The following is a 25760-nucleotide window of genomic DNA, read 5'->3' on the forward strand; positions in this document are numbered from 1 at the left end:
AAAATAGTTTAAATATACACCAAAGCATGTAGCTAAAAACACAACAGACTTAGTTTATGGTATAAGCATGGCAAACTGCATTTTTGCTAATTTTCCTGAAATATATTGTGGAGTTACAGTTAGCACTAATCAGCCTTGTATTATACAGATTTACAAAGATATACAATTACACTCAGGTGAAACATGGTATTTAGTGTACTGACACTGACAGTTTGCCGAGAAAAAAACTTGCCTCTAAATTACATATTTATATGGCCTTTAGGCTTTCAAATGTAGATATGACAAAAAGGACTTTGCAATTTTAGTAGCAGAAATTGCACTTAAAATACACACATTACTGCTGTCATGAAAGTATTTTAGATGCAAAAAAGAAAGACATCTCATCAGATCTAAACCAGCTAAAGCACTCCAACTTTCATCAGAGTTAACAAAAATACACAAAAGTATTTTACAAAAATATTATTAGACCTAAATTTAGACATCTGCACAGTGAAAAATCTGGGCCTTAATGAAAAGCATTGCCTATACAGAATATACTAATCTTTTTAATATTTTCTGGGATCTCACCAGCAGTTAATCTTGAAAAAGAAGATGCAAGGCCCTCCGTTTCATTTCTGTCTCTGAGACAAAAATAACTCTCTCTAGATACTTCTCTCCATCACCATACAAAGACACCAGACAACCCACTTGCAGGCACTCAGAAAACTTTTCAGTAACCCTCATAAGCAAGTATTATTATACCAACAAATATAAAGCTTGTACCTGGAAGAAGTATGACTGGAAAGGCTGATCCTTGTTCTCCTCTTCCACATAAAGTCCTCCAACAATATAGACCTGATTTTGTTTGGTGACTATACTGGAATGATTTCTGGGAATCTGTTCTGCAAGGGCTGCTAGGTAGCATTCATTTTCAAGAGGATCATAAGCTACTGCAGCAGTGTCATTAACCAGAAGAATCAGGTCTTTGACGAACATGCCATGTCTGGGAAGGTCATTTAGGTATCCAGGCAGTAAATCTTCATCTCCTACATCGCCATTCACCTCCCCTTTGGTTGACTTTTCTGTGCTTTTGCTAGAGTCAGGCAGTTTTCCAGCAAAAGCATCCTTAATAATCTTAACTTTTTTCTGAAGGTCTGAGTTGCTTTTAATTATATCATCCTTCTCAACCTGTTCTTTGAAATATTTTTCTGGCATTAGACGAAAACGTATGCAGTCAAAAATTTCCCCCAGGCTCTTTACTCTGTTCTCCTTGTCTGTTCGGACCCATCTCATTACTGCTTCAAATACCAGTTCTTCCTTCTCTACGTTTAAACTGTCAGGTGAAATAACTGAGATAAGTTCATGAGGGGCAAGCTGCATGAAGTCCTCTTCTTTGCAGATCTGCACAAAATGATCTGAAACAAAATCACGGGCAGAAAATGCAAGTCTCGGGCAGTCAAGCAGAACACCTAACCGAAGGATAGCCAGACAGTTACCAACAGCAAGCCTCTTCTGAAGGTAGGAGACACACACAGTGAATACAGAAGGGATCTGAAAGCGGCTGGCCAAAGCAAAAATATCTTGCACATTAGAATCATTGAGATCAATACTTGCTGAATAAAGGTATTTGACAATCATATCCAGGATGTTGGGGTCAACATTATCTAGAACTACTTCCTTCTTTTTATCTTCATTTTGCTCAGATAAGAAATACTCACGAAAATAAGGGCTACATGCCGACAGAATCAATCTGTGGCAAGGCAGGCTTCTGTCACCAGCTTTTAGAGAGCAATCTACAAACTTTTTCTCTTCAAGGAGTTCCTTGAGGCCATCCTGAAGGAGGGTGGATTGGTAAAGTCTGAGCTCTTCAGTGAGTTCCCTTTGGGAATCCATTTTGCAAACACTTGGGAAAGGGGAGGGAGTAGAAAGCTTTAGCTGTTGTCTGCCCAAGGGTTTGTCTGCAAAAAAAGGCAGACCAATGTGCTTTTTGCCCTGCTTGAAGCCTCTGCAATTTAATCTCACTAGCTAAATATAGGTACATACTCTTACAGGTCGGAATTTGGGATGGACGGTTTGGAAAAACAGAGTTGCTCTTGCAGCTGTCAAAGACTGAAAGAAGCAACTGTTGCTCTTAGTCACTATGGTCAGGTTTTGCCATCATTCTCCACATTGAATCAGTAAGATTATGTGCAATGTAATAAATTATTTGACATGAGTAAGGACAGCAGAATCTGACCCTAAGTGAGACAGCTATGAGCAAGACTGCACAGATATATGTTACTAAATATTCTGAAATAGAAATATTATTAATCAAATAGTCAGTTTTAACTACTGCTCACTTTTTCAGAGTTGCTTAATACAGGTCATTGCTGCAGTCATAAAGATACTAAAAAACTCTACAACTTTGTATTGATCGCTCTTGTTCTAAGATTATTTTTATACAGAACCATATCACATATACAATTTCTTCAGATATTAAGGCTTTGAAATTTTGGGCTGCTTCTTAATATCCATTTGGTTTTAAACCAAACACTACTGTTTAGACATAAAATATGTGTTATTTCAGGTAAAGTTTTGCCTTCCAAAATAATTTAAATTGAAGTCTCTACCCATATGGTAAAATGTTCTTTGAATGTAATGGAAACAGGATCAAAATCCAAAATACAACTACTTGAATGCAAGATTTACAACAATATATAATATTATCAAAGTTTATTAAAGTAATGACTGCTTTTCAATATAGGTTGTATTTCATTAAAGTATATACTTTGAAAGATTTTCTACAAACACCAGTATTACATTTGCACCACAGTTACTTTAACAGTCAGCTGCTGAAACAACAGCTGAAAGGACAGCTCATTTGACTTTTTCCATTTATAGAAAACAGCACAGAGGTTTTATCTCACTAGAAAACGTAACAGCTGTGTCTTCCTTTAAACAATAAATGACTCATTAACACATAACATCATAAAAGGTCTAATGACACACACAGAAGCTATTTGCATGTGCCCTGTTTTCTAGATCATTGCTTTAAAAAGTGCTCTGGCAAAAACAAACAAACAACAACTGTATGAGGATATCTGCATTACAATTAAAACTTGGAATAATACATGCTGAACATTAAGCACAATTATGAGATATTTGGAACAGAATTGCTTTTGCTTAAAGCTATCAATAACACAGCCAATATGCCTACATACAAAATGTTCCCTGTATGATGGTATTTCTGTGTTGCAAATCATTAAACAAGTTATGGAAATGTAATTCAACCAATCATTATGGGAAAGTACATCACTCTGTATAAATACATGAATATTTGAAATTGAGCATCAAACTGCATACCTCACACTGCCCTGTCTCAGGCAGTGGTCTCCGCATTCAGAAAAAGAGGAGGCTTCTTTTTCTGACATAGTGCTGTGGAAAATGGCAAGCAGTGCCTGGTCCTGGCAGCCAAAGGGCAATACATAAACACAGAAGCCATGAAGTTATAAAAAAAATGGTGGCTACCTGCCATAAAATGGTGTCTGAAACACCATGGCTGAATTTGTGCTGTCAGGGAAGGGAGACAGAGGGCAGTCCTGAAAACAGCGGAGGTTACAAGTGTGTCAATGGCACTGCCACGCCATTTGGAAGGGGTGTGGAGGGACCCCCAGGTGCTCCCAGTCTGACAGAGGGAATGTGCAGGTCCGTACAGCGGGCACCGAGGGCCCTGCAGGGGGCAGCGCCCCCCGCAGCAGCCTCAGAGGGGCTCTCCTCCCACTGCTTACACAGGCAACACAGGAAATGCACAGCTCAAGCATACAAGGTTTTTGAGTAACCTTTCTTTTATGAAATAGCCCGAGGGCTTCTTATATAATATTTGCCTGCTCTTTAGCTTTGGCATGTTCCTTCTGTACTACTCCAATATTTCTAAATTATCTTCTACAGATCTAAATCCAGCAAGAACAGTGTTTTTCCTGCTTAAGAAACAAACGTGCCAATCTAAATCAGGTCATTACTTCCCAGAGCCCCTGGAGTGTGAATCCATCCTTTAGCTTCTCTATTGCAAGTCCCAGTTCTTCTGAAAACACAGGCTCCCGATCATGTTGCTTTTTGAATACATGACATACGAGAGAAAATAAAATAAAGCAGAAGGCACTTTTTAATTTCATTATCCCATTTTATCAACAGGAATTTGATAATATGAAAAAGTATCTCCTTACCTTGTTTTCATCAGCAAAGTAAGCCTGCAAAGGAAAACAAAAGAGAACTGTGAAAACAAAAGTCTAAAAACCACATCTGCTAATAATTCCTTGGGGTCAAAACTGTATTGAGTAGGTCTTCCACAAGAATCTAGTCTACATGGGTTTTACTTCTATGTTAAAATAATTTACAAAAGGGTTCTAACAGAAAATCCTGTTAGATTTGGATTACAGATTAGATATCAGTGGATTATGGTATTTTTCATTAAATACCAACCCTTGAAATTTCGACCATAATAAAGAAAGACTTTTTAAATGGCAACATTTTTGTATTACATTTGTTACACTGACAAACACTTTTTAGGGAATATTAATATGAAGACAAACTGACAGCATTCTGGTATTTTTTTGCCTCATGTGCAGCAGCTTTTACTATTCAACACCAAAAACTAGCTTAAAATGTATAATATCAAAATTCAGTTGACATCATACTCAATCTAAGAAAAGAACATAGAGTAATAGAACAACTCCATACACAGAGACGTGGGAAAGAGATACCATCTTTCCTATTCTGTGTGGGTGGAAATTATGGCTCAAACTTTTAGGGATATCAGATCTCCGAAAATATCCACACTGTAGAAATCTCTGGACCAGCAGGTTCTAGATGTTATTTCCCAAAATGAGCCCAGTCTTGCTTCAGCTGCCCCTGTGGACTGGTGAGGGGCAGCAAAGGAGGTGCTTTCCTGTGGCATCAAGTATTGTGGAATGTTGGTGTGTAGCTGCTCCTTGGGTCCTGGGCAACCTGAGTCTCTACAGCAACAAACTTCTAACCATTTTCAGCTTCCAGTTTTTGTTTGAGAATATACAAAGCACAGTTATTTAGTTCAGGTGATAAAGGCACCAACAAAGCAAACAGATATCCATTTAAGGAGAAGGTATGTCTTCAAATATGCTGAACACTGAATAAAATGTGCAAAAATGAAAATAAATAATCCAAAAAGCTAGGAAAGAAGGCAAGGAAAAAACAAGAGCTTATCTGTGTTAGTAAGAGGCCGCAAAATTAAAAGGACTGGAAATAACACTGGTGCTAGGCCTGTTAATTTATCAAATTTCAGAGATTGGTCAATGCATCAAGGCTAACACTTGAAAACATGTGCCATCTACCCTTGCAGTCAATCATGGAACCAAGTGTTACTGGGTTGCACACTAAGTTTGGAAATTTGTTGAAAGAGGGTCAGTCAAGCAACCTAATGCATTTTAAAGTAAATTTTCCCAAAATACTGGGAGACATAATAATGTAAACCCTATTAGTCTGCTTTAAGAGAAGTCAAATTATTGTTTCAATAATGTATCTGATTATATTGTACCGCTGATTTTCAAGCAATTCCCAATTTTAATGTGCTGAGAAACTAAATACAACTATTATTTTAAATATCTACTAATATTTCTTTTGAATAATATTTGAATAATAGTTCATTCTTAAATTAAGAATTCATATACAGAATAAATTCCTGTAGTAATCAGGATGTTTAATAAAAGACATGTAGATGTGTTTTAAATATAGAAAGTACAGTTGCAGCTTATGTTTAACAGAGGATTACAGCTGTACATTGCTTAAATCTGAATAACTAAACAAGAATGATTCTATTTTTCTGGTTTTTATGTGGAGCCCCTTACCACAAAAGCATCTGTATGTTCATCAGCTTCTATTTCCACATCATCTGGAACCTGCTCCACTGTTAGGTCTTCAAGAGGTTGAGGCTGCAAATTATAACACTGTAGTAAGTAAATTCACATATCTAATATGTTTAATATATTTTTATTATTGTTAACACAGTATTGTATCTAATTTAAAATAAATAAATGGAGTACCTTTTCTTCCATTTCATAATCCACTCCAAATATAGGATTAGCTGAATAAACTTTGTGAAGTGAATTAATCTCTTTCACTGCCTCCTGTAGTTTCTCTACAGGGTCTATTTTAAAACCAAGCACATATCCTCCACTCTATAAAACAGAGAAAAAAACCATCTCTTTATTAGTCTTACTTTTTAAACAATTTTTTCTCCTTGATAGTGATTTCCAGTTAAATGATAGCAATTTTCATCTTGCTGAGAAAATCATGGGTGAAATAAAACAATGACAATGCTTCTCCATGAAGTAGATGAGCTTTTAACCATTAGCCCATTATATAAAAGGCGAACAAACTCCTTATACCCAAAGTCACAAGCAAACAAGGGTGGGACAAATTCAGAAGCGATATTAATGATTTATTCCCAGCCACTCAGCAAATGTTGAGTCTCTTAGGCCTTGATGCTGTTATTAAAGAAGCTTTCAGACACACAGAAATAATGAAAAAGATTTAAAAGAATGGTCTTAATTAAGTACAGAATTAATTAGATCCCAAAGATAATCTGTCAGAAGACAGTGTATTTGACAGTTATAAGCCAGTCATGCTGGCCTATTGTTGCTTTGCTTAGAGAAACTGTAACTCCCAATAGCCATATTGACCATAACATACACTTAAAGCAGTGCAAAGAGAACTTAAAGTTTTCAAAAGGCCACACAGAAGAAATGCTCTATGTAACTTCAGAGTAGACCCATGACATGTCAAAATTAGAGAAACATTGTATATAAAAATATTGCATCTAAAGAAATATTGTATATATGTATAATAAAAACGTAATCAATAGAAAAAGGCTATTAAAGCTTCTTACCTGCTGAGAACTCTCTATCACAAGAGCCAAGCCAAACTTTGAGTCTCTCATTTTTATTGAACGCTAATGATAAAGAGGTATAACACTGTTAAAAACTCTGTAATTACTGGGTAAAAACCTCATTTTGGTTTCTTTTTTTACAGTGCAATAATTACAAGTACTGGCTCTGGAAGCTTGGCTACCAGCATTCCCTCCCATTTACCATTACAAATCTGAACCCCTGAAACCTCAGGGAAAAGTGTTTTATTAGAAGTGGTAACAGTGGTAACAGTAAATTTCTGAACATCAGATTCACAGATCATTAATCCCAGTTTAAGTAAACTTTCAGATTATTGTTGATACAATGCGGTAAACATAAGCAACTAGTTACAGCTTCTTTTATTATTTTTAAAAGTATTTTTTGGAACTTACTGAGTTGGCAGTTCTTGTAGTTATATAGGTGGCATGAAGCATCAGAGTAAATATTAAAAAGTTTGAAATACAAGCCATTTTCAACACCTGTACCCACCCAGGAAATCCCCCAACTAATCTGGACAGAAAAGAAAATATACCCTGTGGTTGATGGAACTTAGGAAAAATGAAGTTCCTCTCTGAATGAGAGATATGAAATAGAATTTTGGTAACCTGGGAGTTTTAACCAAAGACTTGAACATATGCTGTTTCATTTTGAAAATGGTTGTTGTAAGATACTTACAATTTGTAGATATGGTATGCTGACATTAAAGCTGTCATTCATATTTGCATGCCAAACTATTCTCACATTAGTAATAAAAAATGTTCCCAAATTTCCCTATTAAAGAAAAGTTATGTTAGAATTGCTTTAAGTACAGAGCTTTTTTTCCCAAACATGATGATTACTTGCTATCCATTTACATATAAGCAAGATACAGCTTCATATTTTATTCACTACAAGCCTGATTCTTCCCTACAAAACCCAGCTGAAATGTTACTATTGACTGCAAGGAAGTAGGATCCCATCTTTAAAGGCTATGTAAATCTGAGTAATGAAAATAGCTGTGAGCACCTACTACTGCAGCAAAGCTGGATCAAGTCACAGCCCAGCCAACCTCATGGGAATACATGAAGCATCTGAGTGTTATTAACTGTACAGATCTGGAATTGGCAGAAAGCGTAAGTGTAAAGGCATGTGGGTTAAACTTAGGTAATTGAGGAGATGTGTGCCAAGGGAACGTAGAGGAAAGAACTTTTTAGCTTGTCAGAGTGGATCATATTTCTATTCTGGACTAAAATTGCACAGACAGAAATATCAGCTCCTGTTTTGTTTCACTGCTCCAGGAAATGCTTGCAACTAGTGCCCTGTAAAATAATAAATGTTTTCTATTTTTATTTTAAAGTTTTTTTTTTTTTAAGACACAGAATCCCTGCCAGTATTTTCAATTTTCATTAATCAAAAGACAATATAATCTTACTACTGTTTAATCAAAGCAGCAGGTAAACACACAAGTATTCAGCAGAGCACTTCAGAAACATGATTTTCTTTCAGTATCATACAGAGCTTTAGACTTCTAAATATATATTTTTAACAAAAATTGTATATCCAGTTCCTTGCATATTAGCCAGGTCATGTAGACTTCAGGTTACCAAAAGGAGATTTTGTTGTAGTGAGTAGCAAACATATGGAATCAGTTTCTCTGCATGCATCAGCTGATGAACAGCATTAGGGTAATTCCTCGGAGGCTACAAAACTACAGGAGTACAATTGCTAGAGGAAAGCTGAAACATTTTAACTTTTCTATAGTAAATGTATTCTGATTCTTTACTATACCTGGTCACTTGATAAATTCCAAACTCCATTGACTTTATCATATATTTGTTCTTGTGGTAACAATCTCAGTTGCTTGTTTTGAATCAATGCACTTCTCAGCTTCAGATCACGATACATTTTGGAAGTTTCATAAGCTCTGCAAAAAATATAAAATACGTATTAGTTCATACATACTTCTGTTTTTCTACTATCTTTACCTTTTGTTTCAGTACAGATATGAAATGTATATTTTCAGCTTTTCTTATCACCACATTGCAGGAAAATGAGAGTATTATTAAAACTTTTTCAACATAATTAAGTATATTCCAGCTTTCCTTAATGAAATTCTCTTTAAAGTTAAGACAGGTTTTTAACAACTTTTTAATCTCTTGTAGTGTTCATGTCTATACTATTTTTTCTTTTTCCTTAAGACAGTCATCACCCAGCCTCTATTGCAAAGCACAAGTTCTCTGGGTCCCATGCTATACATAGCATGGACATTAACAATCCTTTATTTTTCAATGCCAGTTAAATCATAAACATCCAATATATATGTCAGTATTCCATAGCTCTTAAAGAGACACCCATGGTAATATATTATGCACACATTCATTCAGATGACTTGTCTTTAGGTAGGAAGCATACAGTGTTTTATAGTCAATGAAGAGTTCTGACCAGGATTTAACTCTTCATTTCCTTTACATGGTCTGAAATTACAGGAAATTATTGCAGACACAAATTGTAGCTAGAAAATGCACACTGAAATTAGCTCCTTTATACTCTTATTTGTTCAGATATTTTATACACACAAGCTGTATAAATCGTGATCAATAACTAGTAAATACACATTAATTTTCATTATGTGCAGCTATCTACTAAAATTTGTGATCACACTCCTCCTTCCTTCCAGAGATTGTTCTCTTTAGGGAAAGTTTTCTGAATGTTGAATATGGACAGTCATATACTGTGTCTATCAGCAGTTGTAATCCCCCATATTTGAGTCCTTGATCAAACACTATTTTAAGTACACTACCTGTGCACAGCAATAACTGAAGTGAAGAGTCTGGGACTTCCAGGAACAACATTGGTAAATATGAACTCAAAGCGAGTATTGTTACATTTAGTCAATATATACAGAGCTTCTGTCTGCCCTCGTAATTTCTGTAAGGAAAAAACAAAATTTTACATTTTGGCAATACAGTAGCTTGATTGTACAAATAATAAATAATCTTCAGATACTGTCTAAGTTATTGTTTTAAACAGTGTTTATGGAGGTGTAATCCTGATTCTACCACTAATCTACAGCTGTCTTCAACTGAACTTATTTTTCTTTTAGACCAACTGGCAGTTCTGTCAACAGTAAAACTAATGCAGCCTGCCTGCTCTACATTTGCAATATCATGACTGAAACTGTATTTTTGGTTTTGTTATCATATGGTTGCCCAGAAAATCTACCTCATCTTCCTGATAGTTCTTTGTGGCAGGTCAAACAAACAGCTTCACGGTTGCATGCAATTCCATTCAGGCTATGTATTTGAGAGCTCTCCACTTTTAAAACAAAATTTTCCTTACTATTCTTTACTGTTCTTGGAAGTAAAGTTTCAGATTATTGTTGATATAGTGCAGTAAGTATAAGCAACTAATTACAGCTTCTTTTATTATTTTTTAAAGTATTTTTTGGAACTTACTGAGTTGGCAGTTCTTGTAGTTATATTTATAACGCAGTTGTAACCGACAGCTTAGAAGTCAAGGGAGAAAAAAACATTGTTTTGAGAACAAGAAAAATAACAGTCAAAATTACAAAGTATATTGCTGAATTTTTTAGTGCAGCTTTGGATGCTATGTGTGAGAATTACATTTTGTGGTTAATAGTCTGGGTCCTCATCACAACCCCGAAGACTAATTTAAGCTAGAAACGATCTTGGAAAGTTCTTTGGTCAAGTGCTCTTCTCAAATCAGGACCAATTCTGGCTGCTCAGTGCACCATCCAATCCAAGAAATATTTCCACAGAAGGGGACTACACACTGAGCACTGGAAATAATTTGTGTACAAAGGAACTGCATCCTGCCCCTGTTTCAGCACTTTAAATTAAATATGAGCAGACCTCTCATTCTCGTACAGTTTTAACTGATACAGTTAAAATGAGAAACTTATCCAGAGTTTACAATACTAAAACTGGAAAGGCAGATACTTGAGTGGAATAAATAGAGAAATAGGAGTACAATTGCAGAATGTGAATAAACAGGTGGCAACAAGAGCTACAAGTACAGCAATGTATGATGAACCTTAAACTCTTTTTTTTAAAAAGCCACATGAATCCCACACTGGCCAAATGCAAAATATGTCTGAAGAACTCTTCAACTTCTTTTCTACGAAATTAACATAGAATATTGAATATTACTATTTTGCTATGAATTACCATCTCACTTCCTATATTATAAAGAGATTCATTAGTAACAGTTTATTTCAGACTTTCCAGAGCAACACAGCTATACTTCAGCATTCTGTACTGAAATCAACACTTTGTGAAGGAATAGCAAGGCACCACCACAAAAGAAACAAAAGGTAATACTTACAGAGGTTGACTCTGGGCAATGACAGGGAGCGCCAAATGATCCGCAAATTTGTCACAAGCAGCCTGCCTGGAGATAAAGATTGTAGCTATTTTTAATCTAAATAAATCCCATTAAATGAAATATTCTGAAACAACAGGATATTCCTTCCCCTTGATGGGAAAAAGAAAAAAGTACGGGATCCCCACCAGAAAAATCATTAAACCACTAAACACTTAAATGCTTAAAATGCTAGCAGAGAAAATCCAACAAGGAACAAATTAAACAAGTTCTAATATATACCAGCATTCCTCAAAATCAAACCAAGAGCAGTTATTGATTCCAATCCAGATGCTTATAGCAAAAATGTAGACACAATTAGTGCAGAACTGCTCTGGGGAGAAGAAGGGGAAGGCAGTGAGTTAACTATCACAGCACTATTCATGGATAACCTCACCCCTTCTCCATATGCAAATTTATTCCATTCTGGACCCTGGAGAGCAGCACATCCAACCCCCTTGAAGGGTCATCTCATCATGCTGGCAGCTTCAGCCCCTGCCCACTACGTATTCCTTACTTCAGTAAGTTAATTCCTTACTTCAGATTCAGTAAAAAACAGGGTGGGACAAACTAAGCATTAAAGAGGATTACAGCAGAACAGCACCACACTGTTTATAAATGGATTGTTCCTACAAGGCTTTCAATTCTAAGCAAATTCTGAGACAAGAATCACCTTCCCACAACTTTTAAAAAAACATTCCAAGGCAGGTCTGAGAAATAGGCAGGATCTCTTCTATGCAACAGAGCACTGATACAGAGTTCAATGGGAACCTGACAGGGCTTTCATAAACCTACACAGGCTAAAGAGTAGAAAGTTTACAGTTTCCCTGAGTATGCAGTTACCTCTGTCTCCATTGTTTCCTTTGGTATCTTCAACAGACTCTAAGCAGTCTATAAGGACCTCTCCAGGTCTCATTTTCATTTGTCTAAAAAAAGGAAAAATAATTAATTTAAGGTCATTTTTATTTCCCTGCTTTGCTTTCCTCTGTTTTCTGCTCAGTACATCATGCAATGAAAAATCCACACATGCACACAAATCAACTTTACATACCTGAAATTATCACTACATTCACAGATGAAAAATATGAATATCTTTATGATTACCTTATAACAGTAAATAAATAAATAATTATGTAGCAAGTGTGACCATGAAAACTATACCCAAAATAACTACAAAGTGTCTGGAGAATGAAGGAAAAAGCAAAAAAAAACCCCACTTGCATTCATGTAATTTTTAGGCGACAGAGTTTATTGCCTCTTGATGTAGATTCAGGTCATAAGGAGTGGAGCTAGGCTTAGGAAAGAAGAGATTCCAGCAAAAGAAATATTAGATGTATAAGAATATGTGAAATGCTCTGCTAAGTTTTCCACAAAGGGTGTGGTTTGGCTTTTTGTTTGTTTGGCTCTTTTTGGTGAGGTCTTCTATTTATTTGTTTGTATTTTTATTTTGCTTTATTTAACTGATCTAACCACTTTATTACATAATAACCAATGCAGTGTCAATTTTTGCTGTACTTTACTCGTATTGTCAAAAGCAGCCAAAACTCTCCATGTATGGCGTGACAGAAACAAAACGTATTAATAAGACATGAATTTCCTGAAATACTGCACAGTCGCCGCCCCGTTGGCCAAGCCCTGCTAACCAACGAGTGCCGCCGTCCCCGCAGACACACGCCTTCAGCTTGGCGGTACTTTTCAGTCCTAGGAAAGCTCAGCTGCGAAAAGTACACAACCTTCCCTCAGTCCTGCAGTGTCCAATCGTTTTATTTTCTTTTTATAGATCGGAAACGGTGCGTGGACCCCACCCAGCAAGCACTAACCGCCCCGCCCCGCTCGGCCCGGTGAAGCCCCTCTCGCTCCGCGGCCGCCACACCGGGGCGCTCCCGGCACACGCGGGGGCGCTCCCGCCGTGCACCGCGCCCACTCCAGTGGTCGGCCTCGGCCGCGGAGTCAGCGCTCAGCCAGCAGCCTGTCGGCGCCGGGCGGGCCCGAGAGCGCCGCTGTGAGGGCAGGGCGGGGCCGGGACACGGACTCGGACACTCACTGCGGGGAGATGTCGAAGCGGACATCCCTGTCCTCCCACAGCACGTCCAGCACCCCGCTCATGGCCGCCACCCGCCCCGACGAGTCCGCGCGCCGCCCTGGCAACGGCGTTGGGGGGGAGGGTGGGTGGAGTCTCGCGCTCCCGCGGCGGCCGGGATTGGCTGCGGCGCCGCACGCGGGGAGCGCGCGCGCACTCGCTCCCGCCCTGGCTCCTTCCCCGGCTCGGCTGAGGGGATGAAACCCAAATCCTGAGGGACGATGGTGTTGTGGGTAATGCAGCCTTGAGCCTGCGGATTTGCGGAGCTGGCTGTTTGTTTGGTGGTTTTGGGTTTATTTTAAAATACATGAGATGTGTGATTTGTAATTTGGACATGACTTGAAAACTGTATCCAAATTTTAATTGCAGTGCCCTGCCACTTTCAAATTAAAAAAATCCAACAAACTGCAAATAAGATTAATAAGAAAAAAACTTGTCCTTTGGTAGTTCTTCCCCTGAAGCTTGTCCCTAGGTTGGCGAGGAGCCCGTTGCACCCATTCGGAAATGGACACAAGCTGGATGAAATAAAGCAGCGGGCGGGCGGGAAATGCCCCGACCTCCCTCCGTGAGGAGAGGGGCTGAGCGTTCCGAGAGCACAAAGGGGGACGGTGTTTTAGTTGAGGCCAAACTCCACTTTTTGTTGATATGCTTGACGTTACCATTTGCTCAGGGAAAAAACAAACAAACAAACCACACAAATCCAACTAAAAATGATCAACGAGTGCGTAATCTGAGATGTTTGGCCTTGTTAAGGGCTGTGGCAGAAATCCGGTTATGTTATGAGAAGCACATGACGCAGTGAATTTCATTTAGCTATGAGGTAAGTTTTTAGTCCTGTAAATGTACCATCATCCATTTTCTGTCCTGGCAGTAAAACCAAAAATGTTTTATTAGAAATAAGCTTTAAAGTGTATTAAATAACAGGAAATGCAATATATACAGGCAGACATAAATGTAAAAAGCAGTATCACAGTGGCAGACAATAAACTGTGCTGCTTAATGTTTTAAACATAAGTTTAAATAGTTAACTAAGGAAGATGAAAATATTAAAATGCTTTTAAAAATTAGACTTGGCTTTCAGAAGAGAAACACATTGGAAGGACCATTTTAGAATGGTGTAACCCAACACAGTAATGCCAGTTATTAGTATATTCACTCATAGAAATCTGTGGATGTGTTTTAACTGGATCTTGGCTAGCTAATAAAAACTGAGGAGAGTTTGCTGAAAAAAAAAAAATGAAATGTACCTGTGATGTGCTTAGGAAAGGTGGGTAACTGAACCACCTCCCTGTCTTGTGACCCAGAGAGCACGTAGGCCACAAGTTGATGCGTTTGTTGTATTTATCTGTATTAAGTAGTACTCTGCATGTCATTTGGAAGTTTGTGTTTTGTGCTTTAAAGAGTAAAATACTATTTGTGAGAATAGTTTCGTTTAAAAGAAGTGAAGTTTGCAGAATCCATGCCAAATACTAGATTTCCATAACAAAGGGAAAAGAATTTACATAATCACCAAGGATTTGTTTCCAAAGCAATATATGTAAAATAAGTTCTAGTTAGTGATTGTACAATGGTAGTATTTAAAGATCTAGGTGAAGGAAGGGCAACTGCTATGACAAATGCTACACTGGTCTAACTATAACTTAGTAAAAAAGGAAATTTTGTACTCTTGATACTGTTGAAAATTTGCTATTTTGTTATAATCTCTATGTCATATAATAAATGCTAAAAGTATTTAAGTATGCTTGCATAGGTAGACATTTTTTTACTTAGTGGGCATGTGATTTCATAATGTTAGCATTCTATAAATTATTTGGTTTGATTTTAGATACTGTGCTGGATGCTTGATAAAAAAGCCAAACAATCACTAGCTTCAACCTTATCATTTTTATTGTAGAGACTAATTGCTACCTCCAGAAAAAAATACACAGGCCTGTCTGCATTCCTGTTCAGACTCAAAGCGGTTTGCATTTCCATGGCAGCCACCATACCAAAACTGAGCACAGGCATTGGCTTGTTTGTCATAATACCATCTGATTGTGTAAACACGGCACGGCCCTTGGTCCAGCCTTAGCTTGCAGCGCAGCTCCACAGGACTTTCTAAAATAGAAAAAAATTAAAAAGGAATAGAACCCATTCAATTTGTAAAAGTCAATTATATTCCATAGATTTTACCTTTAAAACTCTTACTTTTTTTTTCTGCTAGTCTTATACAATAGTTTAAGATTCACTTTTAGTTCTAAAGATGTTAATATTGAAGACAAGTTATAAGTGCATCTTTATAGTCAAATAAACTGTTCCTTTGCTGGCATGATTCCAGTAATTCCAGAAATAAAAGTATTATGGCTCCACATACAAAAAGAGCAAACAATATGAATATGATAATTCTAAAATATATTTTTTTGAAATCTGATTACGTTCAACCAGTCTTGTGAGCAAACTGAAACTGTAAGCCGAAGATCTGTAATCTAGTTGCATCTGCTGTTTTTGCATCTGCTGCATCCTTCTGCAGTACATTAGTTTTCCTTGTGGTGTGGGAGAAGAGACATTAAAATACTGAGAAGAATATAAAACTCTTGTCTTGCTTTTGTAAGATATTTGTGCTACTTATCTAATAAAATGGTAGTAATTATGTACATAAGTTTTGAATTTAAAACTCCTACAGATATGCATCAGAGGACTGACATACTAATCTAGTCTCACTCACCTTAATAATACCATGAGATACAAAACAGTTTACTCTGAAGTTTAATGTCGTGACTACTATTTTGTCTTTTGCAACTGGTATCTTGTCACTTTTTTTGAAAAAAACGTTATTGCCGGAGACTGAATAAGTCATGCCAGGAAACACTGGGAACATGTTTCTCTTGCTCTCTTCTGTTGCTTCCATCAAAATACACTATTACTGAAACTGAAAATGCCCCAAATGATGAACAAAATACATCTGGACATTTCATAAAAAAGAATCAACCCTTTAAGCACTCAGCTAATTATTATACTTAAAATGACTGAACACTGTTTTTTCCTATTGCTCCTCTGAAAGAGAAATACATTCTTTCTGTCCAATTCTGAAATCACAATCTTTGTCTTTAATGAAGTCTCCCCCTCTGTAGACTGCCCCTCCATGGCTGATGAATGACCTGCTGACTGGCCCACCCTCAGTGAGCATTATGTTCTCCTTTTGATGCCCCTTATGAGCTCCCTGGCAGGTTATAGACAGCCTTGCTTTTGCTTTAAGTGCAGCAGTGGGATCCAGAACTTGGGAAGACAAGAACTGCAACTAGATCTGTTATAAAATCCTGAAATGACCTCTTCTACATCACAGACTCACAAAATCTTTGGAGAATGGAACAAAATTACTCTGTTTTAAAGCCTTATTAAAAGTTAGTATCAGGCAAAGAGGTCACAAAATGAAAAATTATCTATTACCCACCAGGTTTTGGTGTGGGGCCTGCAGTTGAAAGAGATGGTGTCATCACTTTACTGGATGGTGGTTGTTTAGATGACAATAACGGTAACACAGCTGCAGGTGAAAAGAATCAGAAAGAGACATTGATTTTTCATCAGCCAAAAATGAAAATGAAGAAGTGAATGACAATAGAAATACCTCTAGTATTTCCTGTCAGCACGGTTGGCTGTTCTTCATCTTGTTCCTCTTCGTAGGCGTCATAGACTACAGGAGGTACGTTGGTCTGAAATAAGCATTTGATTTTTTTTTTTTCCAGATACTGTGAAGTGTTTCAAAATGAACAAGCCCTCCGTAACTTAGAGATTTTCTATTGTTTTTCCTTTGCATTTACCCTGACTTCAGTTTTAAGAACCAGAATTTTAACTTCTCCTGGTTGGTTTACCAGGAAAGTTGTCGTATCTAAATGTTGGATAAATTTTTTTTTTAGTTGAGCTTTACAGAAGTTTATTTATAGACTTAAAATTATAATCTACAATTGAGTTCAATTACTATTCTTAGACTTAATTATAACAGTGTAATTGCTTTTTAATATTGTTATGATTCACACTGTGGCACAAATACTACTATATTAAACAAAGGAATCCTTGTAACAGTATCAGGAATAAGTTACAGTTATTATTAATTGCCTGCATGCAACATCAGAGCTCTTACTCAGAACAACCAGCTCTGAGCATACCAAGTTAAAGTACCAGTCCTGCAGAAAATTAAGGGAAATGGTACAAATTACGTTAGGTGGCACAGAAAAATAAATACTTTAAACTTCTGCTGAATTTTCATACCGGAGCTGATGGTTGAGGAAGATGGCCAAGACTCAGAGGACTTTCTACTGTAGATACTCTGAGTGTCTGTGCTGGAAGTGATTGTCTGTTAACATTGTTCTTCTGAAGTATGTAATGTAAAAAACTTGGAGATACTGTCTGGAAGGATCGCCCACTTATACTTGCACCATTTTCATTATGGTTGTATAGTAAGGTGCCATGTTCATCTTCACAAAATTGATTGACTAATTTGGACTCCAGAACTGTTAAAAAAAAGTAGAAAACTTATCATACTGAGAAATTCAATGTATTCTTAAAATTTGGATTACTTATATATGTCACTAATACACATGTAATCCAGAACTCATTTGGATTGTTTACACACATCTAAGATTATTCTACAGTCTTTGGAGTATGGACTTTTTGATCACAAATTTACCAGCATTTAAGTCCTCTACATCGTAGAAAAAACACAGTGAACTCATGTAAGGTTGTTCATCTAAGCTTAGTAACAACTACTAGTTGGTAATGGGAAAATAACTGCTTATCTTGCTGCTGTGAATAACCACAGGAAAACGGATTATTTCCCCAGGGGAGTGAACAAGTACCATTTATGACAATGGGTTTCATTCTGATTTACAGTTAGATTCTCAGTGCATGAGCATTTACTCATCTTAGAAGTTGTTTAAGCAGCTGTTTTCCTATACTGGGTGACTGACATTCCCCTAATTGGCACGTTGCCCCATAATGTGACACCATAAACAAAGGGGATCTGTATCTCTAGATTCCTATTACTTTGCAGCATCAATAGATATTCACAAAGATACTGCCCCTCTGTGAGAAGCATCTGATACAAGACAGCATAAAAGGTCACTGAACGCACCTGGGAGGGTGTTAAAGTCATCAATGAGGTACATGTGCTCTCCATCTGGGTCTGAAGCAATCAGATTGAGCTCCCGCACAAACTCAGCCTGTGTTGGATCTGAAGTATTGACGATTCCTATTGCGTACATTTCGATGTTTGCTGCGTGGGCCTCTCGAACAACAAGATCTAGTTTTACAGCTTCTCTCTTGTCTGTTTGGCCATCTGTTAGCACAATAGCTACTTTCCTCACCCCTGCTCGAGCACCAGAAAATCCTTCCTGGGTTGCTTTGCGGATAGCAGTTCCTGTATAAGTGCCTTCTCCCATGTATTGCATTTTTCTAATTGCTCGCTTAACATCCTGGCGGGTTGGATACTTGTTGAGACCAAATTCTAGCTGAACTTCTAAACTGTACAGCACAAGGCCAATTCTGGTAGCATTTCTGCCTACAGTTACTCTGTCTACTAAAGCAGTTACAAAGTCTTTGATAATCTCAAAATTTTCTGGTCCCACACTCTCAGAGCTGTCAATCACAAATACAAGCTCCATGGGAATTTCCTTGCATTTAATACTGCAACCTACAAAGGAAAAGTAAAAGAAACCCAGATCACAGTGAGTTGATTTGGCATGCTTTAGGAAAAGAGAAGAATGCAAATGTAGCGAAGGAAATACAGAATTTGAACATAAAAATTTCCTGAGTCCTTACCACATATCTCTTTAACTAATTTAATTATATCTTCTCTCTGGATGTGAAAAAAATTAAATATTAAAATCTTTTACAATCTGCCTCTTTTAAATGAGCTGTAATATTAACACTAACAAATATTTTGCTTATAATCAATATTTGTGTCCTACAGTGACTTAGAAAAATCTTACTGTTTAACTTCCAAACTTGGGAATGAGTTCCCCATGTTATAAGAAACTATTTCATATGCATACAAGAATCAATAACTTGACAACACATTAACAAAACAATTAACTATCTAAAAAAACAATTCTATCTAAAACAATTAACTCCTGTTATTTTAAAAAATGTTTTGTGATTAATTGATTCTCATTTAAACTGAAAAGCATATATATTTTAGCATCTGCATAATATGATATCCCTTTTAAATGTTCTGGGAACAGAGAAATAGACCCAGCTTTGGGAAGCGTAGGATTGCTTGTAGTGAGCTGACGTATGCCAGAGCACCAATACAGAATGAGAGTTGTCAGCCCTGATGTACCTGGCCCACAATTACCCAGCCTTCATCAGCACAAAACCCCAAAACTGCTGCCTTCAGAGCTTTCTGTTCAGAACAATGAGAGCTTCTGTGATATGTGAACAAAGTGTTTCTCAGAGCAATCATGTGTTACATATTTTGAAGTGCATGACAGGACTCATCTGGCATTGAGTCAGTCTTTCAAATACAACCTTTTGCTACTGCTTGTCAGCTTTCATCATAAACTGTAGTAATATTTATATACTCACTGACATATTTTGCTGAATTTTACTCAAATGTGGTACAGGCTTACCAGAAATATAAATAAGTTCATAGCATGATAGACCATGACAAGTTTGAAGATCTTTGCTCTTTATACTCTTAAATATTTGCAAAAAAACCCTTCCTGCAGCAAGTACACACCTGGGTGACCTAACACTAGCTATAAAAGAACATATAGCAGAAAAATACCTGAAGTCACTAGGAACTTTTAACTCCATTTCAGCATAAAGTAGATAACAAAAAATCAGAAATCTTTGAGTTGGTTTCTTTCTATATTATTGCTGAGTCGGCTTCTAATCAGAAAGCTCTTTCCAAAATAATTAAAAGGCTAAGTTTCATCTGATAGTGTTGTTTATATCTTGCTGTAATGGAATTTAAATAATGGAATTTGCTTACTGTTAGGCCTTGGTCTCCCTTTGGTCCGGTTTTGCCCTGTAACAGTGATTGCTAATGAAGCCATTGCAATTAGATAGCAACATTTAATTCAGAATACAACTTCATCAATACCGTTATTAGAATAATATTTTTCCAGTAGAAAGTTAAACTAGAAAACCTGTGCTTCTAATGCACATGCACTGCCTTGTGCATGTAGTACCTGCAGCCTCCTAAGGTGGTTTATGGGAAGTGGATGACCTCAAGTCTCCACTGGGTCACTGACTGTCAGTTGTCTTTCACTGCTGTCCTGGTTTTAGCCAGGATAGAGTTCATTTTCTTAGTAGCTGATTCAATGCTATGTTTTGGATTTATTATGGGAATCATGTTGATAACACGCTGTTGTTTTGGATATTAGAAGTGGTGCTTACCCATAGTCAAGGACTTTTCAGCTTCCCATGCCCTGTCAGTGAGAAGCTGCACAAGGAGCTGGGGGAGCATGCCCAGGAGAGCTGACCTGGCCAGGCCAAAGGGATATTCCACAGCATGGAGGGCACACCCAGCACAGAAACTGGGGGAGTCAGCTGGGAAGGGCCCATCACTGCTCGGGGTGGGCTGGGCATCCATCAGAGGGTGGGGAGCAATCTTATTGGGCTTCACCTGGCTTCTTTATGATTATGACTATGATTATTATTATAGACTATTATTTTTATAGGTTCACTTATTGGACTGGTTTATATCCATCCATGAGTCTTTGGCTTGTTAGGTTTTCTTTTCTACTTTTTTTTCTGATTTTCCTCCCCATCACACCAGTGTTGGGGGGTAGATGATTGAGTGGCTGTGAAACCACATCCTTGTGGGAAGTGGGGTATTAATCAAGTAAATGTCTTCTTTGTGCTTTTTAAGTTTTTAATAGTTTCAGTTTCTTAAATGTTTCAGATTATACACAATTAAAGAGAAAGAACACACAGCTTTGTTTCTGAGTGGTTTACGAAAACATCTGTGATAAACCTGAGTTACTCACAGGTTCTCCAGATAAACCAGGGTCACCCACATCACCTTTTTCTCCTTTTTTCCCCTTGTCACCTGTAGCTCCTCGATCTCCCTTTAAAACCATGGTGGTAAGCAGACAGAAATTGTAAGTCAGTTTTTGTTACACTTTTCAAATTTCTCTCATAGCCTTTGTTGAATGCACATTAAGGTTGTGATGTGAGTTAGACATCTTTGTTAGAGATCATTTAATTAAATTGGAACTTTGTTCATTTCATTAGTAACTTGTAGTATTGGCTAAGCATTTTTATGGGAAACAATACCTGAAGTGGTTTGAACAATGAAGCATCTCAAACAACTACATGCACACTGAGGGGTTTCATGGGCTATTGCATGATGGAAATTATTATCTGTGCCTTAGAAAGATAAGATGACACTAGAGAAATAGAAAAGAAATCCAAGGGTGTCATTAGAATTAGTAAAGGGAATATCACTCTGAGAAACCTTCTGGCCCAGAAAAGGTGTTTGGCATAGCAAACAGATGTATTAGTGTATCTTGGTTTGATTTTTAGTAGACTATGGGACTTAGTACAGCCTTTCTGAGCCATTGTGATCACATCTAAAAACTGATTCCAACCCACTGTTCTCTTTTTTTTAACATTGATTTAGTTACAAAATTTTGCATAGCAGATAGGTGAAAGTGATATTAAATCTAATATTTATTTTAATAATAGAAGAATAATACAACTTGGAATAACAATATAACTTCTAACAATAATATAATCTTTTGGTGTCTGGGGCTCCTTTTACACAGAAATCACATGCCTTCAATGAGAACTGACTGTAAGAGAGCATTTTGAGTGTGTTGGCTTCCATCTAGGGCATTATCTCACTATTATCTCTGATTTAGACATCATACCTTCTCTCCCAGAAGCCCATCTCCAGGGGGGCCTCGTGGTCCTGGCATTCCTTGAATACCTTGTTCCCCCTAATGATAAAACAGGTAGTGATATTAACCCTTTGTAAACATTCATCACACAGTAATTTAAAATGTTCAAAGAGAAAGTTTTTTAAACTGCATTTTAACAAGGATCTTGAGGCACTTGAGACAATTTAGTGGCTATCTTACATTTCTCAAATACTTCTTCAGTATAAAGATACACAATGTTAAACACACATATGATCATTATTGGATTTATTTTTAATTTGATTGCAATTTTAATTTTTTCCCTCTTTCCATCCCATTTTATTCCTTGTCATTTTGCCTTTCTAATTTCTATCTTTTGAGTCTATCTCATCTGACTGACTGATGCTTTGGGTAAAAGTGCATATTACAAGGCAAAATTAATAGTACTCACATTCAGGATGGAGGCTTTTTCTCTACTGAATAGTGGTAGTACACATAACTAATTCAGACTGTTTCTGTGGGCATGAGAGTTGAGGAAGAGAGAGTGGTATTTTTAATTTTGTAAAGGTATCATTAACTGATAAAACTTCATTCTTCTTTCCTCAACACCCACATGCTTGGGCTAGTTTGCAGCAGTAGATAGAACATACTTTGCAGGTGCTCACATTATCCTTCTCATTTTCTAGCCTGAGGCTCTCTTCATATAAGAAACAATGTGAAATCTCCTTAACACCGTGATGGTCAGATTGACCACTCAGCACAGGTTAAATATCGAAGACACTGAGTTTTTTTACCTTAGTTCCTTGAATACCTTCACCAGGAGGTCCCAGAGAGCCAGGTGGTCCTGGGCGTCCTATGCTTCCCTAGAGAATGTTCATAATAAAAATACACAAGGAATTGTTATACCACTGTGTAATTTCTTGTCCTTCCTCTACCTTCAAACATGTCTTTTTATAAGTAGTGGGAATAAGGCTGGTTTGCTCTAGCTGAGAAAGACTCTCTTTGGCCTTTATCAGATTTTAATAATCCAGTTTATACTTTGAAGGGTCACTTGGCTTAATACTTAGTGAACATGAATCACCTTGCTGATAGAGATATATGCTGCATTGAAGGATGATTTTATTTGTGCCACACTGGGGACTGAATTAAAATTTAAGAGAATATTGTTATTGTTTTTTAGTCTTTTACCACCATTACACAGTAAGACCTATGCATATACATACTAATGTGGCATTGCAAATAAACACTCGTTGCTAATTTATAAGCTAGTTTTCAATAGAACTCTAGGAAAAATGTTCCCATTTCCTGTTACTCACAGGAAGCAATCAAAACCCATATAGTACATATTACATATTAATTTTATGTCTGTACTGCTATTCTGTGCAACACTATACTAGTAACCCTGCAGGAAATTCTCAATTTCCTCATTTGTGAGAATCCCATGGACATGCTGTCTCTTGGTACTAGTGCTGCCTGAGAAGGTGCTTCACCACTGCTTTTCTCTGGACCCCACCTTCCTGCCAATGGGAACTCTATCTCAGGGACCAGTAAGTCACAGTGTGCAGGTAACTCATTATTATGTTACATAATCTTTGCATTTGACATTGTGGAGTTCTTTTATATTTACATTCAAACCATTTCTTTTGTATTCAATAGACTTCTAAAACAGCTGTAGAAGCATAAGAGTTTCCAATTTGGGAGGCTTCACAGTGAAAATTGCTTTTTATAGTTGCAGTTATTTTCAGGCCTTTGTCATGGTTACAAAATAATTACAAAAATAATCATTTTTGCAGGGATCAATCCTCATACTGGCTATTAGATGATTATTTGATTTATACAATAAAAAAGAGGAATTAATCCCAGAAGAACTCAACAATAGTGCCTATAGCTGTAACAATAGTATAGGCAAGACATAACTAAGTGCTTGCCTGGCCCTTAGTTTTGACCAATGCTAGGTCTGAAGAAATTTCTGCCACTCAGTTGCAGCTAATGTCTGCAGGAGCTAAATGTTTTGTCACTGATCTTCACTGCAAGGTTATCACCTTATCATTTATCATATGCAACCACAAGGAGGCTATGGTTTATGGCTAGTCACCAGAAATACTCTTGATTTTCTACAAAATAAAGATTATTTGTTGGATTAGTTGTTTCCAGTGAAGACAGAAAACATGGAGATCTCTATACATAAGCACACATTTTTATAGTATACTTTCCCCCCCTATTTTAGAAATTAGACAAAGAGACACGTAATTGTTTAAATCTCTTACTTTTGGTCCTGGCAAGCCTTTTCCTGGGGGACCGGCAGGGCCTACTGGTCCTCTACTACCAGGATCACCCTGAAAGCCAATACTTTAAGAAATAAGTAGTGAATACCAAAGTTTAATGTATGTCTAGAACTCCAAGCATCTGTTACACACCCAAATGGGACAAAGAGATGAGAACTATTGAACTGCACGGTGCAAGTCCAAACAATGCCAACCCAAGGATATTGCTGGCAGGGCTAGGAAGTTATTTGGGATAAACAGTGGCTGGTGGTCAAAACATATTCAAGTCAATTATGCACAGGTACAGAGGAATTACAATTCCTATATTATAAAATGAACTCCAGATTCTCCAAACCAAAAAAACCCCAACAAACCTTAACCAAAAATGATCTACCTTTTATATACTGAGAAGAAAGTTAAAGCTGGATTAAATAAGTATTCTGACTATGACCTATAGCTAGGAATTGTATCTCTATGAAGTAGAGTATATACAAGCATTTGCTTTTCTAGAACTTGAAGCCTGTACCTTAGGTCCTGGTAGTCCAACTCCATCTGGTCCTTGTTCACCGGGAATCCCAGGAAGGCCTGGTAAGCCCTGAAATTGTATGCACAGACAAAATATAAATTTAATTTACAGCTACATTGACTACATGCATTTGTTAATATTTATATGGTAGTATTTTAACTATATTGTCTCTTAATGGGACTGTTGTGATCTACAACTGGTTAAACTTTACTCTGATATGCCAGAAGTAGTGTCAGTAGCATTTACATGTGTGTTGCATGTCATGCAGGGGCTTGAATGTGTTTGAAGGTAGAGTAGTCTAATCTGGAGAGGCAGTTGCAGAAGCAGTTCTTCATTGGGTTGCACAAAAATAGGAGAAGGTATTATAAATCAATTTCCAATTTCCATATTGATATTTGTTAATTATGGTTCCTCAGTGTGGCAAATGCAAGCACTTCTGCTGTTGTCTTTAGCACAGGCAAATGCAAGTATGTGTGGTCCAAACTCCCTGCCTGTAGCCAGCAATCTTTCTGAGACTTCCTCGCTGCACAGGCAGGTCACTGCCAGGGCTGGTGGAGCACGCTGAGAGCAGACTGGGTGTGTGAGCTCAGTGTTGCACACGTGTGCAGGGAAGGGAGAAGAAGGAGCCTTTTCTCTTTGCATCTTTTTTGCAGGGATTGGTTATATCTACCAACAAGGCCTCTGTAAAGATTAGTTCTGGCTCTTTGCACAGCAGTTGCTTTTTCAGTAATTCTGGGATGTATATGGATCCAGCTGCTTAGCTAGATTGTATTTTCCTGTTTGGAAATAAATTTT

The 25760-nt window shown here is 37.3% G+C and overlaps 3 protein-coding genes across 4 annotated transcripts in view; all 3 read right to left on the reverse strand.

Moving 5' to 3' along the window:
• The window catches only part of KLHL41 (kelch like family member 41), a 7667-nt gene extending 5700 nt beyond the window's left edge, over window positions 1–1967 (reverse strand). Inside the window, exon 1 of the mRNA XM_030952150.1 lies at window positions 763–1967. Within this exon, the coding sequence (XP_030808010.1) occupies window positions 763–1872 (1110 nt within the window). The 5' untranslated portion in view covers window positions 1873–1967. The remainder of the gene's footprint in view (window positions 1–762) is intronic.
• Window positions 1868–13409, reverse strand: BBS5 (Bardet-Biedl syndrome 5). The gene is made up of 12 exons (XM_030952151.1): window positions 13300–13409; window positions 12099–12181; window positions 11220–11285; window positions 10331–10380; window positions 9676–9803; window positions 8664–8799; window positions 7572–7667; window positions 6878–6940; window positions 6033–6167; window positions 5838–5921; window positions 4182–4205; window positions 1868–4067 (listed from the first exon to the last, which is right to left on the reverse strand). Exons 1-12 carry the CDS (start codon window positions 13359–13361, stop codon window positions 3966–3968), a joined length of 1029 nt encoding a protein of 342 aa, XP_030808011.1. The 5' UTR covers window positions 13362–13409; the 3' UTR covers window positions 1868–3965.
• An 832-nt stretch (window positions 13410–14241) lies between these two features.
• Window positions 14242–25760, reverse strand: part of LOC115906008 (collagen alpha-1(XXVIII) chain-like) — a 34933-nt gene continuing 23414 nt past the window's right edge. Inside the window, exons 25-36 of one of the 2 annotated variants that reach the window (XM_030952822.1) lie at window positions 24966–25034; window positions 24443–24511; window positions 22970–23038; window positions 22188–22256; window positions 21303–21383; window positions 20303–20338; window positions 19129–19165; window positions 18443–19000; window positions 17581–17822; window positions 16940–17024; window positions 16766–16855; window positions 14242–15432 (exon numbers count right to left, since the gene is read on the reverse strand). In XM_030952822.1, coding sequence (XP_030808682.1) covers window positions 15233–15432; window positions 16766–16855; window positions 16940–17024; window positions 17581–17822; window positions 18443–19000; window positions 19129–19165; window positions 20303–20338; window positions 21303–21383; window positions 22188–22256; window positions 22970–23038; window positions 24443–24511; window positions 24966–25034 — 1605 coding nt within the window. In that variant the 3' untranslated portion in view covers window positions 14242–15232. The remainder of the gene's footprint in view (window positions 15433–16765; window positions 16856–16939; window positions 17025–17580; window positions 17823–18442; window positions 19001–19128; window positions 19166–20302; window positions 20339–21302; window positions 21384–22187; window positions 22257–22969; window positions 23039–24442; window positions 24512–24965; window positions 25035–25760) is intronic. The other variant, XM_030952823.1, reaches the window with a different exon arrangement.

This window comes from Camarhynchus parvulus, chromosome 7 (assembly GCF_901933205.1).
Source record: "Camarhynchus parvulus chromosome 7, STF_HiC, whole genome shotgun sequence".
In the NCBI taxonomy this organism is placed as follows: domain Eukaryota; kingdom Metazoa; phylum Chordata; class Aves; order Passeriformes; family Thraupidae; genus Camarhynchus; species Camarhynchus parvulus.